The sequence below is a fragment of the Leuciscus leuciscus genome (assembly GCF_965113295.1).
Source record: "Leuciscus leuciscus genome assembly, chromosome: 16".
Lineage (NCBI taxonomy): Eukaryota > Metazoa > Chordata > Actinopteri > Cypriniformes > Leuciscidae > Leuciscus > Leuciscus leuciscus.
The window spans coordinates 33,671,057-33,694,229 of record NC_138740.1 but is presented as its reverse complement, the minus strand read 5'-3'; the positions used below and the strand labels follow the sequence as shown (position 1 = coordinate 33,694,229).

Genomic DNA, 23,173 nt, shown 5'->3' with positions numbered 1-23,173 from the left:
CTGCAGGAAACCAGCAAATGACACGCGCTTGTTCACTAATATTTCACCAATCTCACACAGGAAACCAAGCACATGTTCATTAAGACGTAGTCCAAAACGACGAGGTTCTGCAAGGGTTCACACACACACACACACACACACACACACACAGGTTCTCACACTCGGGTTCCAACACAAGCGCTGTCGACAGCTGGTGTGAGAGGCTGTTTCTTTCTTTCGCTGAGTTTTGGGACGAGGCCAAAGTCTTACCTCCGTCTGCACGCTGCCCGTCCGAGACCTGTCAATCAAACCGTCGCCATGGAGACACACCTGACCCCCCCCCCTCCTCCCCTCCCCTCCCCTCCCCTCCCCTCCCCTCCCCTCCCCTCGTTCTCATCGCTACCTTCATCAACAGCAGCACAAACAGAATTGTTTGAGGGTTTCATTCGTGTTTTAGTGGCTAATGTGTGTGTGTGTGTGTGTGTGTGTGTGTGTGTGACTACAGATGATCTGCATTTGAGGATGTGAACGGCAAAAATCACATTCAATCTGACCATTTTTATTACGATCTTTATGGTTAATCTCACAAAACCCATTAAGAACGTGTTCAGGACATATTTAATCTCAAAAACAATAAAAAAAAATGTCCTTGGCAAAAAATATATTTTTTAAAGACAATTTTATTAATTTTTTTAAAGACAATATTTTAACTACTCTTTATATCACGTGTGCCAAAACTATTACTACAAGTAATTATAATAAAAATAATATTTGTTACAATCCTATTGTAACAATCAACAATTTTCACCTCAGATTCTCGTTGCTGAAATGAACAAAACCAACATATTAACATATTCAAATGTGATTTGAACGGTAAAGCACTGATAGATAATGATATAAATTGTTGTTCTGCGTATAATTTATGGTTATTTAAATTTAATTAAAATATATATTGTAGTACAGCTGTGAGAATCACATCATTTACAATCAAACAAGCTTCATTTTCCTATTTTTTTTCTTTTAAATTTGGCATTAAACATGTTTTTATGAGATTCACTTTCATAAGTGAAAAATAAATTAAGATTAATTGTAGATTAGTAGAAATATGTGTGAGATTGAAGGGGAAAAGGACTCAAACTGCTTCAAACAACAACATATAAAAGTTTACATTGTAAAGCTAACGCATAGATGTAAGGCTGGAGTTCTTCTTATTTTAACACATCATCATATTTAATTATAATATGAAGTTAGTTTGATGATGTTTGATGATGAACATGTTTAAAGAGTCGCGATCATGTGAATGAAGTTTCTATTGTGTGTTCATTTGGTGGAAAACCACAAGATCATGATTAACACACACTGAAGAGTCTTTAGTGCAGTATGAACACACACACACACACACACACACACACACACACACACACACTTTCTCTCTCTCGCTCTCTCTCTCTCTAACACTCACACACACACACACACACACACACACACACACACACACACACACACACACACACACACACACACACACACACACACACACACACACACACACACACACTCTCTCTCTCTCTCTCTCACACTCACACACACTCTCTCTCTAACCCACACACACACACACACTCGCTGCAGTGCCTCTCTCCGCCTGAAGGGGGAGTTAAAGCTCAGTAAATGAGGAGTTCCCGCAGATCTCTCTAGATGAGTATATTCTCCAGAACAAACTTCATTTAATTAAAGCTGTAAACCTTCAACACTCTGATGAGCGCAGACGAGCAGAAACACAACGTTCTGATGTAAAAACACCTGATGAACACACACTCATCAAAATCATCAAAAACCATATTTCTCTTGTCAAAACATAGACTTCTGCATTCCTTGTTTTGTATATTTCTCTGGTCAAACGTTGAGATTTATTGTGTGTTTCTGTCGTTCTGATGGTTTATTTCTACTCTAGTACTTCTGTTCTCTTACTGAACAAACTGAGACACACACACACACACACACACACACACACTGAATCATGCAGAAAGATTCAGTGCGGTGACATCATGAATCAGAGGCTTCATGTCTGAGGAAAATAATGTGTATAATAATAATATCAGACAATATTATCTCTGTCCTCCACGTCCATAACATCCGAAAACTGCATGGAATTACATAAACATGTAATATAATACAAATATAATCTAATAAACGTAAACGACAGTATTTGTGCCAAATCACTTCTCTGAACACAAACATGCTGTACATTTTTAAAATAAACGGAACAGATTTAGAAATTGATTTAATACATTTTTATTCGTTTTAAATGAATAATTTGTGCTAATTAAAACAGTGAACGATAGATACACTGAAGGCTGAGTATAACGCTAATATAATATATCATATAATAATTATTTATTATTTAAAGTTAATAATGATAATAATAATAAGTATAGTAGTGTTATTTTCATTATATGCACAACATTTAAAGATGTAATAGTTTGCAAAATTTAAATTTATTATTGTAAATTTACACACACACACACACACACACACACACACACACACACACACACACACACACACACACACACACACACACACACACACACACACACACACACACACACACACACACACACACACACACATCAGTGTTGATCTCAGTGAAGATCCACAGACACATTCACACTCAAATATCCCCACACTGGTTTAAACATCAGCAATAAGAGTTCAAGTGTAGAGAGAGAGTGTGTGTGAGTGAGTGTGTGTGAATGTGTGTGTGAGAGAGAGTGTGAGAGAGAGTGTGAGTGGGTGTGTGTGTGTGTGTGTGTGTGTGTGTGTGTGTGTGTGTGTGTGTGTGAGAGAGAGTGTGTGTGTGTGTGTTAGTGTGTGTGAGAGAGAGTGTGAGTGTGTGTGTGTGTGTGTGTGAGAGAGAGAGTGTGTGTGTGTGTGTGTGTGTGAGAGAGAGAGAGTGTGAGTGTGTGTGTGTGTGTGTGTGTGTGTGTATGTGTGTGTGTGTATGTGTGTGTGTGTGTGTGTGTGTGTGTGTGTGAGAGAGAGTGTGAGAGAGAGTGTGAGTGTGTGTGTGTGTGTGTGTGTGTGTGAGAGAGAGAGTGTGTGTGTGTGTGTGTGTGTGTGAGAGAGAGTGTGAGTGTGAGTGTGTGTGTGTGTGTGTGTGTGTGTGTGTGTGTGTGTGAGAGAGAGTGTGAGTGTGTGTGTGTGTGTGTGTGTGTGTGTGTGTGTGTGTGTGTGTGTGTGAGAGAGAGTGTGAGTGTGAGTGTGTGTGTGTGTGTGTGTGTGTGTGTGTGTATGTGTGTGTGTGTGTGTGTGTGTGTGTGTGTGAGAGAGAGTGTGAGTGTGTGTGTGTGTGTGTGTGTGTGTGTGTGTGTGTGTGTGTGTGTGTGTGTGTGTGATCTGATGACTGAAACACAGGCTGGCGATCACAGAAGAGCTTCATCGCTGTGATAATCAAACACTGAACACAGGACTTACTGACGACGGCAATCCAGGGGGAACTTTCCGAACTTTCTTCGTCTGGACCTCTAGAAAAACAAAGAAAAACAAAGTTTAATGTCACCGATTGAGCATTAAAGAACGTTAGATCACGGCGCTCGCAACGCCAAGGTCACGGGTTCGATTCCCAGCGAATGCATGAACTGATCAAGAGTCTGAAAGCAACATCTGCCGAATGCATGAGTGTAAATGACTCACAAAAGCCTTCAAAATCACAGAATGTGTGACAGACATGTGTGTGTGTGTCTGACAGAAATAAAAGCGAGTTTGTTTTGCCCTGAAGGTTGACACACACCTCCTCAAGGCTGGCACCTCAAGGCCCGAGGTGACACGAATAAAAGTCTTTAAATGCACAAAAAAGAGAAAATCAATAATCACTGCGAGCCTCTTTTGACAGAACAGATTAAAAAATAACAAATGAAAAATCTCTGTTCTTGAGGATCTTGACATGGTAGAACAGACGCAAGGATAAAGCAAAGACAATGTGTGTGTGATGATGATGATGATGATGATGAAGGACTCACCCATGGAGTCGCTGTGCATGGCTCGCCGTCGAGGGTTTGCTGTGTAATGCTGGTAATACTGGGAGCCCAGTTTAGTGGGAGACACCGTCTCGGGACTGACCATTCCCACCTCGCCTCCCATGAGACTCGACTGGACACACACACACACACACACACACACACACACACACACACACACACACACACACACACACACACCCACACACAACAAGAGCCAAACGTTACACACACTGAATTAACAAACACGACAGACATTCCTGCAGTTAAACACCTCAGAGAAACACACACATTATACAAACTAGTGTTCAATGTCAAAAATTGTTGTATTAAAGCACACGTTTATTATTATTATTATTATTAAAGCCTTTGATTAGCATTATGCAAGATGTGAAATTTGAGACAGTTTGATCAAAACAACCTCAAACTAGTCTTGAATAATTATGGAATAATACACTGAAATTCTGAAGCTGTGCAACAAATGTGCAAAAATACATTTTGCACCAACAAAAAAATATTTTTTATGAGACAGTTTCCCTTTGAGATCATCTGTCAAACAACGTCTGCGATGAACCCATGATTTCATAAAAAAAAAAAAATTACAGGAACGTAATTAAAGCCACAATTTCATCAAAAAAATGACAGATGCTCAAAATAAAATGTTCAAATGTTGTATCAAAGCACACTTTTTTTTTGTTGAGAAAAAAAGGTTAAAAAAGGTGTTTAATTGGGATTATGAAAGTTGTGACACTTAAAATACATTTTACCTTCATAATTAAAGCCACAATTTCATCAAAAAAACAACAGATGCTTGAAATGCTAATTTTGTGTTCAAAAAGTGATGCAACGTAGTATTAAAGCACACAATGTTTTCAAAAAGCCAAAAGGCCTTTAATTAGGATTATAAAATGATGTGACATTTTTACCTTCATAATTAAAGCCACAATTTCATCACAAATATACAAAACATGCATGAAATGCTAAAAGTGATGGTGTTGTATTAAAGCAGACAAAAAACTTTTAATTAAGATTATTAAAGTTGTGATGTTTAAAAGACAGTTTGACCTTCATAAAGCCACAATTTCATCAAAAATGACAGAAATATACAAACTCGTGCATGAAATATCAATTTAAAATTTTTGTTTAAAATTACACAATGTTGTATTAATATGACATTGTGTCACATTTAGTGCAAATTTTACATTTCAAGCATCTGACATTTTATGATGCAATTCTGGCTTTAATTATGAAGATCAAATTTGAAATTTCACACTTTTATAATCATAATTAGGCTTAAAAAAAACAACAACAAAAAACGTTTTTTTAATTAGGAGTTTAAGAGACAATTTGACCTTCATAAAGCCACAATTTCCACAATTTACTGATGGTGGAAATGTCAATTCTGCACTGAAATGTGACACAATGTTGCATTAAAGCACACAATGTTTTTACAAAGTCAAAAATGCCTTTAATTAGGATTATAAAAGTTGTGATGTTTAAAAGACAAATTGACCTTCGTAATTAAAGCCACAATTTCATAAAAAAAAAAAGACAAACAGATGCTTGAAATGTCAATTTTGTGCTAAAAACAGTGATCCAATGTATTAAACCACACAATGTTTAAAAGGCCTTTAATGATAATTATGAAAGCGTTGACGTTTACAAGACAATTTGACCTGCATAATTAAAGCCATAATATGTCGATATGAGACGACAATCCAGCATCCGTGTGTCCCAGAGAATCTCCGAAACAAACTTACCCAGCACACACTCTTCCCATCATTACACTGTTCCCAGCACACACTCTTCCCATCATTACACTGTTCCCAGCACACACTCTTCCCATCATTACACTGTTCCCAGCACACACTCTTCCCATCACTACACTGTTCTCAGTTAACACTGTTCTGCTAATCAAGCCTAGCTAACGAGCGCTCGCTCCAGAGGAAAGATGGCTAGCAGAAACGGGTGTGTATTTGTCCCAGTCGGGAGTGTGCGAGGAACGTAACGTAAACTTCCTACCCAACTTTTCCGGGAGACTCGGGGGGGGGGGAAGCGTCCCGGGCCGGGGCTCATTAGAAGATGTGATAAAGTAGGGAGAATGTTTGCGCTGAGCTGAATTCAAATGACGGCATCTCTCACAACAGACTTAGCGATGCTTGACTAGCGCCGCATTCACATGCAAAACAAGCTAAATAGGCCAATTACGTGGCGGCCCCTGGTCGCAGGAGGAGAGCGGGGTCTGATGCCTTTCACAGGCTAAAACAAAAGAGTCCTTGTCTTAAATAACTCGCCCCTCTCACAGTTAAAGAGGTTTTTTATGCAAAAGAGGGGGAGTTTTAAAACAAAAGTGTCTCGTTTTCTACGGGACGGTCGGTTTATCTCAGGCGCGCTGTTGCCGGGCAACTTCGGGCGGATGAAAAAACAAAAAAGCCCGTCGTTCCCGGCGCGTTCCTCATGCCCAGTTTGGGAGCCGGCTGGCACGGGTACCCAGCTGGCATCCAGAGGAAATATTAACAAAGATAAATGACACACACCTGAAGACGCCCGTGAAGGATTACCGGCCCGCATTAATAACAGCAGGCGCATGCTTGCATGGACACCAAATGATGATTGCGAGAAATGGAGAAGACATTAACGTAATTGGAAAAGTGCAACAAACAACAAACAAAAAAACACGGGACAAAAATTCCAGAAAGAGAGAGAGAGAGAGAGAGTGTGTGTGTGTGTGCACGAGTGTGTGAGTGAGAGAGAGAGTGTGTTTGAGAATGTGTCTGAGAGTGTGTGTGTGTGTGTGTGTGTGTGAGAGAGAGAGAGAGAGAGAGAGAGAGAGAGAGAGAGTGTGTGTGTGTGTGCACGAGTGTGTGAGTGAGAGAGAGAGTGTGTTTGAGAATGTGTCTGAGAGTGTGTGTGTGTGTGTGTGTGTGTGTGAGAGAGAGAGAGAGAGAGAGAGAGAGAGAGTGAGTGTGTGTGTGTGCGCGAGTGTGTGAGTGAGAGAGAGTGTTTGTGAATGTGTCTGTGAGTGTGTGTGTGTGTGTGTGTGTGTGTGTGAGAGAGAGAGAGAGAGAGAGAGAGAGAGAGAGAGATCGATCTCTGGAATCTCTCAAATGTTTCTCCTGGAACACAATGAGATTATAATGAGATTAAACGGAGAAGAGAATAAAGGTCTTGTAATCTGTAATCCTGTAATCTGATATGAATGATGTGAACGCTGTTTTCCGAACTCAGCGAAGTCCCAGAGACGGCCTTTGCAATTACTTTAGATCTACTTTGTTATATTTCACAGTGTCCTTGTTACATGTGTTACATGTACTTACCATAGTAATAACAGTAAATGATGCATAATTACATGCAACTAACCCTCAACCAAACCCTAATCCTATAGTAAGTACATGTAGTTGCTTATTATTACTCAGTACTTAAATATATAATTACACTGTAACAACGACACCTTCAAATAAAGAGCAACCTTCAACAATATTATCTCATATTTCACTAGTAATAGTCTATTTATAAATGCATTCTATCTCTTTAACCATAATCATAACCAAGTCAAATATGAAACTAAACCGGCAAATCTTGACGAGCGAGTCGTCTAATCATTCAGTCAACCGATTCGTTCAAACCGGCTGATTCATTCAGGTATGAGTGAGTCGCTGAGTCATCCATTAGAATGATTAGTTCAAAAACGTAGATTCATTCGGTAACGAAACATCGTTATTGAACCGTTGTTTAAAATCAATATGACATTTGTAAACGCGCTGATATTCCGGAAAACAGCACTCTTGCTGATATGATATTGTTTCACTAGGTATATCCTTTATAAATATTAAAAACAAGAACTCACAAAGAAACTCCGGCATCTGCGCGTCTTTTTGAGTTTGTTTCTGAATGTAAAAATCTCGATACAATGTAACAATGTATTTGCTCTAGCTCTTGTTTTAAAAGATTTGTTCCGCTGTTGCCGTGATACCAGCAGGATGTGGCAGTTGGTCGGTGAGGTCGATTAGTCCCGCCCCTCCTCCACTGTGATTGGATGGCTGGGTAAAAAGTGACAGTGATGAGTGCTGTGTTTTACCCGGGGGAAAACAGCAAGTGCTTTGGTGAACACACGGCCTAAGTGTCAGTTCTCAAACACTCTCACGGAAGAGATCTCAACAATGTCTCACGCTAAGCTCGTGTTTGTCAAGATAGTCTGCAATCAAAAGTCTCCAAATAAATTTTGAATCATTATTATCACTATGTACAGTACAAAAAAATAAAATAAAAAAATCACAAATGAGATCTCTTTAATATCTCACGTGTCTCCGACCTAGACTGCAATGCGAATAATAAGAGATTAAACCAAGATTCATTGTTTGACAAAATCTCTCTCTCAATATATAAGATTTATAATATATAAGAGTCTAGATTTCAATGTCTCACGCTAAGCTCATATTTGCCAAGATACCAAAGTCTGCAATTAATTTTAATATTTCTTACCATTCATTTTTAATCATTTTGTACAGATAAAGAAAAATATATTAAAAAAAATCACAAATCAAATAAAGATCTCTTTATGATCTCACATGTGTCTGAAATGCGAACAAAAAGAGATTAAACCGAGATTAATTGTCGGAAAAAATTGTCGGAAAAAAGACTCGTACCGGATGACATCGGAGTCTGTTTTAATCAAAGCAAATCAGATCAAATCAAATTTAATTTATAAAGCACATTTAAAATCAACCTTGGTTGGCCAAAGTGCTGTACAGGAACGTAAGAGAAAAAACTAAACAAAGCAAGAAAAAAAAAGCAAAAAAAAAGAAAAAGTTACGGTAGATTAAAGAGAAAAGATGCGTTTTTAGCATGGATTTAAATTCAGCTCATGTGAAGCAGTTTCGACATGTGACCATTAAATCAGAAAGGTATTTGCGGGCTTGGTTGCGGAGAGATTCATAAAAGAATAATACATTTTTTTAAATCAGTTCTGTATCGGACTAGTGATGTGATCTCGCTTTGGAGACGAGAGACGGAAGAGTCGAGTCGTGTGGAAATAAAAGCGTTATAATTCTCCTAATGAACTTCTCAACACTTACACACTTCAATCCTTCAGAGCGACCTCTGAGCAATACAAGTTTCCGGGGGAAAGCAGAGGAAGGAGGAGACAGGGAAAGAGCAGCGAGATGGATGTTGTGAAGGTGAAAGAAGGAGTGCGGAGGGAAGCAGGGAGGCTATAAAGAGCAGGAGTGCTGAAGCAGACGAATGAGGACCCCGCGAGCACTTCATCTCCTCGGGTCGGGAATGCTAAATGGCCCTCGGTCTGCGGTCTGGCGGACCCACGGGGGGCCGTTCCCCTCGGACCCGACGCCCTCCGACACACATGGGATTTGTCCCCGACGGGCCACCGTAGACGAAGCCCAACACGCCTTTACACTGCAGACAAACTCACTCTCCGTCCACACTCGCGCTTTCCAAATGTTTCTCGTCCACTACATCCGGTTCATTAGCTAACTACATTAATTAGGACTGATAATGAAGTGCACTTATACCGCATTTATTCACGTTAATTTCAACATTTACTAATACTTTATTAAAATCTTGTTAGCATTAGTTAATGCACTGTGAACTAACATGAACAGGTGTATTTTTATTAACTAACATTAACAAAGATTAATAAATACAGTAACAAATGTATGTCGTTCCAAACCTGCATGACTTTCTTTCTTCTTTATTGTGAAGGAAGAACTTTTTGTCCATATAATGAAAGTCAATGGGGTCCAAAACAACACTGGGACATTGTCCACTATATGTTCTTTTAGGGTGAGTAAATGATGACTGAACTGACAGTTCCTGGATGAGATATCCATTTAATTGTGATTTATTTCTCTTTCTCAACTGGGGTCAAGGTTTGGCTGTGTGTTATGCTTAGGCTAACCACTGATGTAGCTACACCGTTAGGAGGTGGACATTTGATTAAGAGATAATTTGATACAAAATGAGACTAAAAATTGTAACATTTAATGATTAATAATATACAATAAAGTGAGATCATAGGACATATGTTTACAAAAATGTTGTATACTGTTTCACTTCAAACAGTATGCAGTATATACTGTAGTATGCAGAATATAGTATGTAGTTTATAGTGTGCAGTTTATAGTTGCAGTGTATAGTTGCAGTGTATAGTATGTAGTGTATAGTATGCAGTATATCCTGTAGTATGCACTATATAGTATTATTATGCAGTATGCAGTGTATAGATTGCAGTGTATAATGTAGTGTGCAGTATATAATATGTAGTGTATAGTATGTAGTGTATAGTATGTAGTGTGCAGCAGGTGAACGCTGCCACAGAATGTGTTCTGATGATGATGATGATGAAGTGTTCACACTGCTCTGGAATGCCATCATCTCTCTCACACACACACACACACACACACACACACACACACACACACACACACTCAGCATTGAGTAATGAGGCAGTGATGAGCGCACCCTGCAGCGCAGGGGTCAAAGGTCAGAGAACTGTCTCAGCTGCTGCCGAGGAGCCGTGATGACACAGCAGAGAGAGAGAGGGTGTGTGTGTGTGTGTGGGTGTGTGTGTGGTGAACTAATCCACCTTTATGCACACAGTCCGGATTGAATCCCCCTCCATTGCTTCCCAAAACACACACACACACACACACACACACACACACACACACACACTCAGCAGGAGGAAACCGGTGCATGTGAGCATCTCAGGAAAGAGCCATTAATTATGAGAACACAAAACAGCACACCTGTACACACACAAACACACTGCAGATGCTGAAACACACACACACACATTCATGTCTATAACATACCAAAACCTTATTTAGATGGAAATATTTGCCATTCAAATGCACTAATTTATAGAGCACAATTACTGCATATAATTATGAGCTGATAACAGCAAATGTGTTTGGATATCTCATGATCAACAGTGTGGCAATGAGACACAGGTGAGAAAAGTTGAGCTCAACTTTATGCAAATGAGGAATCACTTGTTGCACTGACATCCAATGGGACGCTGATGCTTGTGATGGATACAAATGTCAATTAAAAAGCCTACTTTAATTAAAATATGACTTTCTCCATCTGTGAAATGACTTTTGTTCACTGCTGATGTCATCAAGGCTGTGTGGGCGGGATCAATAAAAGTGACCAATAACAGCAAAACAGTTTTTCTATATTAAATTCTGATTAATAAAATCAAGCTCCATCTACATTATTTCTAACTAAATATACATATGTTAAATGCACTGTAATGTTAAGAAAGACAGAAAGAAAGAAAGAAAGAAAGAAAGAAAGAAAGAAAGAAAGAAAGAAAGAAAGAAAGAAAGCCCACAAATGAGATTTCATTTGTGCAATTTCTATCTATCTTAATATTATATAGAATATATATGGTGTATGTAGTATATACTGTATGAATGTATACATATTAAGGGTGTCACGATTTTGATTTTAAATCGAAATCGATCGAAATTAATGCTCAATCTCGATTATCGAATAAAAAAATGGAATCGTCGATGCTGCCACGCCCCATATGTCACGTCAGCTTGGCTTGCCTGTAATAGGTAAAACTCCTTTTCTCGAGAATATTGAAGCCTTTATTTTAAAACGCATTGCAGCTGCACAGCGAGAGCATCATAGCTCGTATGAGCGAGCTGATTGGCTGTGCTGCGGCAACTGCACGAACCTATGGCGAGTAGGAGCGCTTGGCGCCCTGCCAACCTCGAGCGCGCCAATTTGGACGCGGCTGAAGTGTATAAATTCAGAGAAAACTCGCCAAAGGACTTTAGGTTTAAATCGACTTAAGCGAAGTACCTGATATGAGCGAAATAGCATCGCAAGGCAACGCAGTACTCGTTCCCTTATCTCTAAAGGCCAATTTATACTTCTGCGTGGGGTGCGCGTAGAAGGTACGGCGTAGCATACGCATTGACGTGTACCATACGTCGTACCCTTCGCCGTACCCTGACGCGCACCTCCTCAAAAATGTAACTACGCGTCGCGGCGACGCGGACCGCAAGATCTGTGATTGGTCGGCTGGATAGCATCGCGTTTCCTCCTACCCATTTCCGGAATGATCTTCTGCACTCTGCACCGCCCGCCCGCCATTTTTAAATTCCGAAGATCAGTGAAGAGCCATGGAAATAGACCAAGTGACCGAGAGATTGCTTGAAGAAGTGCGGAAATACAGCCATCTGTATGACTCCTTCAGTCGCCATTGCTCGTAGAAACCTAAACTCAAAACAGCCGCGAGGAATGTAAACACAGTGCATTAAGAACATTAAAACCCACGCGCGCCAACTAGCGTTTCGGCGGTGTAACTGCAGAGCAACACAGACATTCGCAGAAGTATAAATGCTCACGACGGCGTCGCCTACGTGCGTAGCCTACGACGTACACTACGGCGTACACTCGACGCAGAAGTATAAATTGGCCTTAAGGGAACCGAGGTTACGCAAGTAACCAAGTACGTTCCCTTACGAGAACGTTCTCTCGTACTGCGTTGCAAACGCTGTGGGAACCCAATTTAAAACTCTGTGCTATTCGCCTGTGACTGCTCTGAGGAGTCCAGGGAGCCCTGGGACTATAATAGGTAATAGGTTATATTGTTTAAGTTTCCAATTGACTGAATATAAGTTATTGTTACATTATGTTGTTAATAAACGTTTTAAATTTGACAATGTAGTGTGTGGTACATTGCGAATAAAGGTCAGATATTATTACATTGCATAAAAGTCTAAAAAAAAAATTTAAATCGAGAATCGAATCGAACCGAACCGTGACTTTAGAATCGAAAATGTAATCGAATCGAGGATTTGGAGAATCGTGACACCCTTAATACATATATATATTTTTTTAATATTAATTATTATATGATACAATAAATTAATTTTTATGTATTATATGTATACAATTAAATTATTACTATATTTTAATATCATTTTGTTACATTATTATTAATAGTAAAAATCTTAGAGTATATATATATATATATATATATATCATTATAATTGATCATTGTAATTATTAATAAGCATGCAACTTATGTCATGTCAGATTAGTGTAGCATTGGTGTATATTTTGAAGATGTGTATCGTTGCATACTATAGTCTTTCACACTCTATTATGATTTCAATAATATGCAGTGTGTGCTAATATAATATTCCATCCTGAACGGACACAGACAGTTGATCGAAACAATCTCCAGAGCCATGAAAGAGAAAAGCAAGGATCAGGCCTATCCCACAATCCTCTCTGCTCAGGACACACATCACACACACACACACACACACACACACACACACCCTCCGGTGTCAAACCGAACGCCAGTCAAAAGACGAGCGAGCGCTTCACACTCAAGCTTTTTCCTTTAGGAAGCGCAGAGAGACAAACACCTCGGAAACGGATCGGCGCCAGAACCGGAGGAAATCTGCATCTGTGTATGTGTGTATCCGACACACACTCGCTGGCACGACGCCTCCATCACACACAGGAAGAGACGCGACGACATCCAAGCCTTTTATCTGAGAGGCAAAATGCAATGAAAAGGTAAATGCGGGTATAAATGAATATTTGTAAACCCATTAAAGTGGAGGTGATGTTAGCGGAGTCTGAAAATACCCACGCTTTTGAGTGTGTGTGTGTGTGTGTGTAAGAGTCCTCACACTGATTTCTGGCTCTCGTCACCTAGTGAAGCTTTAGCACAGGAAGAGGAATTGGATGCAAAGAGACGGCAGGTGAAGATACACACACACACACACACACACACACACACACACACACACACACACACACACACACTCTCACACACGGGCCTTTTTACAGCAGGGCTTTTAACAAGGGGCAATTAACACTTTGACGTGCAACAAGGAGAAAAGTACTCGAGCAGACAAGCAGCTAAATATCAGAGAGACATGAGGAGTAATCACACACACACACACACACACACACACACACACACACACACGCATAAGTGTAAATCACCGCTTTTTCAACAAAAAAAATAACATCTCGAGTTAAACATCAAATCATAAACGAGTCATGAACGTTGCAGTGAGTCAAATAGAGCGCACACACACACACACACACACACATACACACACACACACACACACACACACACACACACACACACACACACACACACACACACACACCTGTACAGAATATACAGCGCCCGTAAGAGAACCTGGACACTAATCAACTCATTTATAGTAAAGAACGGACATTTAAACGGATCCTATTCTGTGTTTTCACATGTTCATCTTTCTTCAGTGTGTGTAATGTCTCTGTTTGAGCTCAGAGTTCTTCTGTATATCAGAGTCAGTGTTTCTGAACTCCTGAAACGCCTCCATTGTAGTCTTGAGTTTCTTCCGGGAATGAACACGTCACAATATTCCTCATTATAATAATTCATACGCAGAATAAAGGGGCGGGGCCTGGTTGAGTTAGTTAGTAGTGTGTTAAACTGGTGGTTATGGGAAGGGGCGGGACATTTCCCAAACACACTCGAAGCGCTCGACCAATCACAACACACTGCTCCAGCCGACCAATCAGAGCACAGTGTGCTTTTCAGGAGGAGGGGCTTCATAGAGACAGGAACTAAACAGAGCGTTCCTGACAGACTGGGAAGAGAGGAGCCGCAACAATGGAGAATATGAGGAAAATAATCAACATTCAAGCTGGAAAACCTGTTCTAGTAGAGCCTGAAACAACATCAAGAATCTGGAAACAATCATAATTTACTTGCTTATAATCATCATTAAGAAGAAGATGATCTGCATAATAATTTTTTGTCAGTTTCATTATCTAGAAGAACCCGAACAGTGTTTGAGGAACTGAGCGTCTAAGTTCACTTCTGATAAAACTGTTTCCCAAACTGAGTTCATGAGGGGTTGTAAATGTATCATTTAAAAATAAAAACAAGTAAATGAGTTGATGAGAAGCTAATAATTAATAAAATCATCAAAATATAAAATTAAATAAATAATTAAAAAATAAAAACAATCAAAAAGTGGATAACTAGTTATTTACTTTTTTGTGATCAACTTTTTATTGTTTTTTAGATATAACAAAAAATCCATTGAAGCAAAGAAATAGAGGAAGAGGAGAAACTAGTTTTTAAATCCTTCATTTCGCATCAACATGTGTCTGCGTTTCATTTTATCTTCTGATTGGTCGACAACGATAGCCAACAAACACCAGCACTCGTGCGTGAGGAGGAACGAGTGGACAGCTGTGTGTGTGTGTGTGTGTGTGTGTGTGTGTGTGTGTCTCAGAGTGTGTTTGTTTGCGGCCTTGACCAGTAACCCAATCACAGTCTGAAACTCTGCACAGGAAACGGACACACACACACACACACACACACACACACACACACACACATTCCTGAGATATTTCCACAGCAGACTAATGCATCACAAACTCTCCCACACACACACACACACACACACACACACACACACACACACACACACACACACACACACACACACACACACACACACACACACACACACACAGATGTTTCCATATCAGAGCACCACTCAACTGCAGCTGTACTCTTTCTCTCACAAACACACACTTTGAGTAAATGACAATGTCATGCGACCGTGAGCATCTTTCTCTCTGCAACGCAATAAAAGTCTGATCCGACTGCTCTGTGTGTGTGTGTGTGTGTGTGTGTGTGTGTGTGTGTGTGTGTGTGTGTGTGTGTGTGTGTGTGTGTGTGTGAGAGAGAGAAATATGTTTATTTGTGTTGCTGTTAACTCATATTCACACTGTAACTCACTTACATCCACACACACAATAAACAACCACACAATAATAATTCATGTCAACTCTGTGTATAATTTCTTGCCGTTATTATTTGTAGGTGTTATATTACAGCATATGACCAGCTGAGACCCTCCGCATGTGTGTGTGTGTGTGTGTGTGTGTGTGTGAGAGAGACTTCTTCGTTCGCACCCTGATTAGATTAATAAACTAGATTCTGCGGTGCAGTTGCTAACGTGTTCTCAATGTTCAAATGTTGCATGTTTGTGTGTTGCTATGCCGTTGCTATGGTGCTGTGGGTGGTTGCTAGGTGCTGTCTTACCATCACGCAAGCTGAACTGAATAGGCCACACCCACAGGAAGAGGAGTTTACTGAAGAAATCAAAGACAGCTCATGCAGTCTATAAAGACGTTCAAAATATATGATTAAAATGTTCTTTATCAAGGCAACACTGAAAGATTGTCTTGTGCAACTTTGCTTTATAGTTAAAAATGAGAGTTATGCACATTTCTTACAATTTCTATTGTTTTTAATTCTCCATCCTGTTTGCATGAAGGAGTTGAGCTGGAATTTAAAAAGCAGTATTAATTCAATTGTAAATTACACAAAAATAAATACAATGAAATGAAACAAAATATTTCTTATTATTTATATTTTATAAAATATATTTTTAATATTTTAAAATATTTTATTTGTAGGGTTTTTCAGAATGAATGATAAACCCTAATAAGAGCAGCAGCGACAGCAATGACTGCTTTAGACATCACTTTATTACATATTTAATGATTGATGAGGAAGTGTTTAAAGCAAGTTATTATCGATAACTATAACTACCGATAACGCGGGGGTCAAAGGTCAGACCTGTCCGCTCAGGTACGAGGAAACGTCCGCACTGACAGCGATGAGAGGAGAGTCGGAGAATAAAACTGAGACGTTTGCAGAAACTCTAATAATAGTGATGATTTTAAAAGCGATATCGAGTGGATGAAAGAGGCAGATGAGGACCATCTCACACTGATATCAGTTTCTGCATGTAATTCACACACACACACACACACACACACACACACACACACACACACACACACACACACACACTCACTAACACAGACATTCACACACACACACACACACACACACACACACACACACACACACACACACACACACACACACACTCTCTCTCTCTCTCACACACACAATGAGGACCGTCTCACACTGATATCAGTTTCTGCATGTAATTCACACACACACACACACACACACACACACTTACTAACACAGACATTCACACACACACACACACACACACACACACACACACACTCTCTCTCTCTCTCTCACACACACACAATGAGGACCGTCTCACACTGATATCAGTTTCTCCATGCAATTCACACACACTTCCCAGAATTCCGAGCGACACAGGATTTTAAAGCGTCTGGAACGCTGTCGGATGCGTTACACTGTCCTGTCACTCATCATCCCGACGGTCCGCCTTCCTCTGATGGCTTTGTCTTGTAAACTGTCAGGAGAGATTAATTTCTGAAGACCCGCAAACACAAGCAGTGAGAAAACTTTCCTCAAACTCCCGCTCACACCAGTCGCATCACTCCATGCTGGATTAATCAGGAGCGTTTCCATGGCTACCATTCCTCTGATGTCAGAGTGAAGCGTGTCGTTTTCCGGATGTTAAAATACTGAGAGTCTGAAGAGTGAAACTCTGTCAGAACATCGATCTGTGTGTTTGAAGGACCAACGACCTTTGACTTACTCAGCCAGAACAACCTACACACTGCACAACAACAGGCTAATCGACAGAGATGCTAATCGACAGAGATGCTAATCGACAGAGATGCTAATCGACAGAGATGCTAACAGTCATTAGCGGGCCAAGCACACGTTACAAACACGGCCGGGCATCAGAACAACTGCAACAATGTGCAATTCAAATGATTTTAGGCATAATGGCCGAAAAACGAGTAAAAAGCAGGAAACTTCAGCCACATCATTAAACAACCTCGATGATATTCTATTATTAATTCTATTATAACAATATTATAACAATCTTGTTATATAGTGTACTTTTATACATAATACATTTTATATATATATATAAAATATGTTGATTACGTATTTTTTAAAAATAAATTAATATGTATTTTTACATATTTTAATACATTTAAAATATCAAATAAATTACATTTTTTAATTAAATTGAATTAAAACTTAATATATCTGCTGTAAATTTATATACATCTATTTTACATCTTGTTATATATTGTATTTTTATTTTTTATCTTTATACATAATGCATTTTATATGTTAAATATTTATATATTTTAATATGTATTTTTATTTTTTAATCAATTTAAAAGATCAAATAAATCACCTTTTTAATTAAATCAAATTTAATTAATTTTTTTATATAGTTTGAGTAAATTGTTATAATATATATATATATATATATTGCAATTTCATATATAATTTATATTTCTTACAATATTTATCATAGAGTAAGTAAATAAAATGCTTTTGGAAGTTGTACATTAAATGAAAGGACTATAACTGAACACAGTATGGAGGGTTAGACTGAAACAGGTCTATTTCTTGACGTTGTATCTGGCGTTTGAACATCCATATGTCTCTTCATATAAACATGATGGGCTGGTGAGAGATCGCACACACACACACACACACACACACACACACTCATATATGTGCTTTAACAGAAGTGTGTTACAGAGGCCATCTGCTAACGGCACCGGCTGCAATGCAAACAAACCGCTTGTTTATTTATTTATTCCAACAGCTGCTATTCACTTAAAATATCACATTTAAAATTTATTTCACATAAAAAGATGCAGAGCAACTACCAGCGCCGGTAATAACTCAACAATGACTGCAGTAATCACTACTGATCATTACCAACTTTTACTCTCTTACAAAATATCAGGATCTCAAGAGACTTTTATCAGAGCCTCTATATTTTAATAACTGTGGATGAATATTAGAAATATTATAGAGAGGAGCGTGCTCATGCATTTCTAGTCGAACAAATACTTTATTACATATAAATAAACTAGAGAAATCACATTTTTCAATATTAAATGTCGATCATACTTTAGATAAGGGTCCAATTCTCATTATTATCTAACTAATAATTAGGACTTTTGTCTCATTAAACTCCTAATTAGTGCTTATTAATAGTTAATAATAAAGTTTAGGTATTGTAGGATTAAGGGATGTAGAATACTGTAAAATAACATTTCTTTCAAGCTTTTTGGTTTTCAAGGACTTCAATCAGAGATCTTACTTATCAAACAATATCTTTAATATCTTTCAAATTCTAAAAAAGGTAAATAGATAAACAAAAATAAACGAATAAGTCAAAATGGTAGAAATAAAGTGCAGCGGATGCAGTGACTTTGGAAACTTTAACCATTGAAAGGAAACTATGACAAAGATATCGCTTTCCTTGTTCAAACTGATTTTTTCTCCCATGAATATATGATTGAGCTGAAGAATGAAAGCTGTATCATATCCTTGGATATTTATGAGCAATATCACACTCATAGCCATGAGAAACGCCTCTATATCAATATCAGACGGACCACAGCGTTCATTTAGTGGGAAACTATTGTTTTATCAATCAAATTAAACACTAATTTCACATATATTGTCTTTCAATAATTCAAGCACTTTTCAATAATTTCATAAATATGAGTTTAAGGGTTTCCCAGGACTTACATTTCAAAAAGTCAAATTAATTTTAAGCACCTTGTACGAACCCTGTCATAATGCATTAATATATGCTTTATAAGCACTAATAAACAGACAATATCCTAGTAATATGCAATATGATAATAAGCAACTTAGTGAGATCTGGACCCTAAACTAAAGTGTTCCCGAAATGTCAAGGTTTTCCAGTATTTCAGCTGTTTTTCCTGAGAAAGACTCACATGTGTTTCAGTGGAGATCTCAAACGTGTCTCAAAAAAATGTGTTCAGATACAAAATCTGCATTTCTCATCAAACGATCTGATGATAAAAATGATTCTGTGGTGAAGTAAATGCTACGGATAAAACTAATGTCATTTCTACATGAAAACGTTAGTTAAAAAAACAACAACTTACTCAACTTTTCTAATACTGGTGTACCCATCATGCACTGGGGCATGAATAATTAATAAGGTTGATTTTCACCTGTTTTTCAGCTGTATTTACACTGTTTTATCATTGCTTTTGTTGTTAGGTTTAGTAACTTGCCATTTTGTGACATCTGGATTAATTTTCTACTCAAAATGACACAAAAATGATATATCGAATGTTACCAAGTATTGAGGTCTCTGTGTTCAGGTGCCATGTTACTTCTATAATGTAGATACAATGTGAAATCTATACAATATATATTGTATTATTTACTTAATGTTTCTAAGTAAAGCACTTTAAAAGTGTGGTTTAGATAATAGTGTTATATTGTTTGAGTAAAACGTTAATTTGATTAAATTGACTTAACTCAGTTAAATAGATGTTACTTAAATCTATATGTGAAATTAAATATAATTAAGTAACATTGACTTAATTACTTCAATTAAATGTTATGTGTCAATTAAATGTCAAATGAATGTTAAGTTCAATAGTAAGCAGATTTGACAGAGCAGTAAAATGTGTTCAAGTAAATCCTACAAGTTATTTTGTTCAGTGTGTTCGGGATGATAGCCAGCGTTTCTATATCTCCTACATCTGAGACATCTTGAGTTAATGAGCAATTACAGTAGCTCTTACCTGACAGCCGTGAACACCGGAGTCTCGTGTGTAAGAGTACGACGCTCGCTCCGTTTTACCTGTTTAAAGAGACCAAAGACAGATCATTAGCTCATCGTTCATTATTCCTCCACTCAATCTAAACATTTAAACACTGTTGATCTTCTAATAACATCCTTTAAACCTGAAAGGACGAGCGACAATGGGCCGAAACCAGTGAGTTCCCACACGGACAGCTGGTGTGAGCCTCGCAAACACTCAAAGACCTTCCAACATCACACGCTCGGTTTATCATCGCGAGCGTCGAGTCGGACGCTTTGACCAACAAACGGACGGAATCTATTTGTGTTCAATGAAAGAATGAAGATGTTTGACTTGTGTTTTTGTTTTACTGATGTCGCGAGAACAAAGAAGCACGAGGGAACGAGGCGACTAGCGGCTCGGGCTCCTTTGGATTCAAGCGGGCATGAGAAATCTGGCATTAGCAGAAGAAAGAGCTTCTCAGAGTCTCACACACACTCATCTACAGGCTCTCAGAGTCTCACACACACTCGTCTACAGGCTCTCAGAGTCTCACACACACTCATCTACAGGCTCTCAGAGTCTCACACACACTCGTCTACAGGCTCTCAGAGTCTCACACACACTCGTCTACAGGCTCTCAGAGTCTCACACACACTCGTCTATCGTCTACAGGCTCTCAGTCTCTCACACACACTCGTCTACAGGCTCTCAGAGTCTCACACACACTCGTCTACAGGCTCTCAGAGTCTCACACACACCCGCTTACAGGCTCTCAGAGTCTCACACACACTCGTCTACAGGCTCTCAGAGTCTCACACACACTCGTCTACAGGCTCTCAGAGTCTCTACAGGCTCTCAGAGTCTCACACACACTCGTCTACAGGCTCTCAGAGTCTCACACACACTCGTCTACAGGCTCTCAGAGTCTCACACACACCCGTCTACAGGCTCTCAGAGTCTCACACACACTCATCTACAGGCTCTCAGAGTCTCACACACACTCGTCTACAGGCTCTCAGAGTCTCACACACACTCGTCTACAGGCTCTCAGAGTCTCAGAGTCTCACACACACTCGTCTACAGGCTCTCAGAGTCTCACACACACTCGTCTACAGGCTCTCAGAGTCTCACACACACTCGTCTACAGGCTCTCAGAGTCTCACACACACTCGTCTACAGGCTCTCAGAGTCTCACACACACTCGTCTACAGGCTCTCAGAGTCTCACACACACCCGTCTACAGGCTCTCAGAGTCTCACACACACTCGTCTACAGGCTCTCAGAGTCTCACACACACTCGTCTACAGGCTCTCAGAGTCTCACACACACTCGTCTACAGGCTCTCAGAGTCTCACACACACTCATCTACAGGCTCTCAGAGTCTCACACACACTCGTCTACAGGCTCTCAGAGTCTCACACACACTCGTCTACAGGCTCTCAGAGTCTCACACACACTCGTCTACAGGCTCTCAGAGTCTCACACACACTCGTCTACAGGCTCTCAGAGTCTCACACACACTCGTCTACAGGCTCTCAGAGTCTCACACACACTCGTCTACAGGCTCTCATACCCCTTTTCCACCAAGGCAGAACTGGTGCTGGTTCGGAGCCAGAGCCTAGTTTCAAATCGGTTCTTTGTTTTTCCACCGCCAAAGCACCAGCTCCGAACCAGTAAAACTGGTTCTTAAGTAGCACCAAATCATTGCAGGGTCTAGAACGGAGCCAAGAAAGAACCGCTTGCGTCAGAGGCTGGGGGCGGGGTTACCGTGGCCAACAAGACTGAAGAGAAACTTGTGACCGCCATTTTTAAATAGCAGCTAGTCGAGCTAATAGCAGCTCGATTATAATATCCGTCTATGTAAGTTACGGCGAGCTGCACGAACGCGTTGGATTCGCCGTGTTTGGATGCCGATTTATTTTCGCAAACCCATGAGCATCCATAGTAACGCAACGTCTATTATTGTTGATGCCTTGTTCGAGATGCATCGGAGCAGCGTGGACCAATCAGAGATGCGGGAGTGTTTGGAGATCATACGACTCCTTGTGCTTTTTGATCGCTTTCGCAGTGCTTTGATTTCATGTGCTGATCGTTCTGCGAGAAGCCGATGCATCTCGAACAAGTCTGGTGTGTTTGTGTTTGGCGCTGCCGGACTAGCGTTGCTGGGCAACATGATACGTATGCAGTGACGTAAGATATAGCTCTGTTGTGGCTCTCTGGCCGGTGGAAACGCAAACCGGTTCTTAGTAAGCTCGTCAGTCGAACCAACTCCGAACTGGCAATAGCTCTAGCTCTGAACCAGCACCCGGTTCTTGTTGGTGGAAAAGGGGTATCAGAGTCTCACACACACCCGTCTACAGGCTCTCAGAGTCTCACACACACTCGTCTACAGGCTCTCAGAGTCTCACACACACCCGTCTACAGGCTCTCAGAGTCTCACACACACTCGTCTACAGGCTCTCAGAGTCTCACACACACTCGTCTACAGGCTCTCAGAGTCTCACACACACTCGTCTACAGGCTCTCAGAGTCTCACACACACTCGTCTACAGGCTCTCAGAGTCTCACACACACTCGTCTACAGGCTCTCAGAG

General features: G+C 39.8%; 1 protein-coding gene across 1 annotated transcript in view; it reads right to left on the bottom strand.

Annotated features, from left to right (window-relative positions):
- tcf4 (transcription factor 4) overlaps window positions 1-23,173 on the bottom strand; it is a gene marked incomplete at its 3' end in the record, with an annotated part of 142,423 nt that overhangs the window by 61,249 nt on the left and 58,001 nt on the right. The window contains 3 exon segments of the mRNA XM_082141625.1: window positions 3,454-3,503; window positions 3,999-4,128; window positions 20,577-20,635. Of these exon segments, the coding sequence (XP_081997751.1) occupies window positions 3,454-3,503; window positions 3,999-4,128; window positions 20,577-20,635 (239 nt within the window).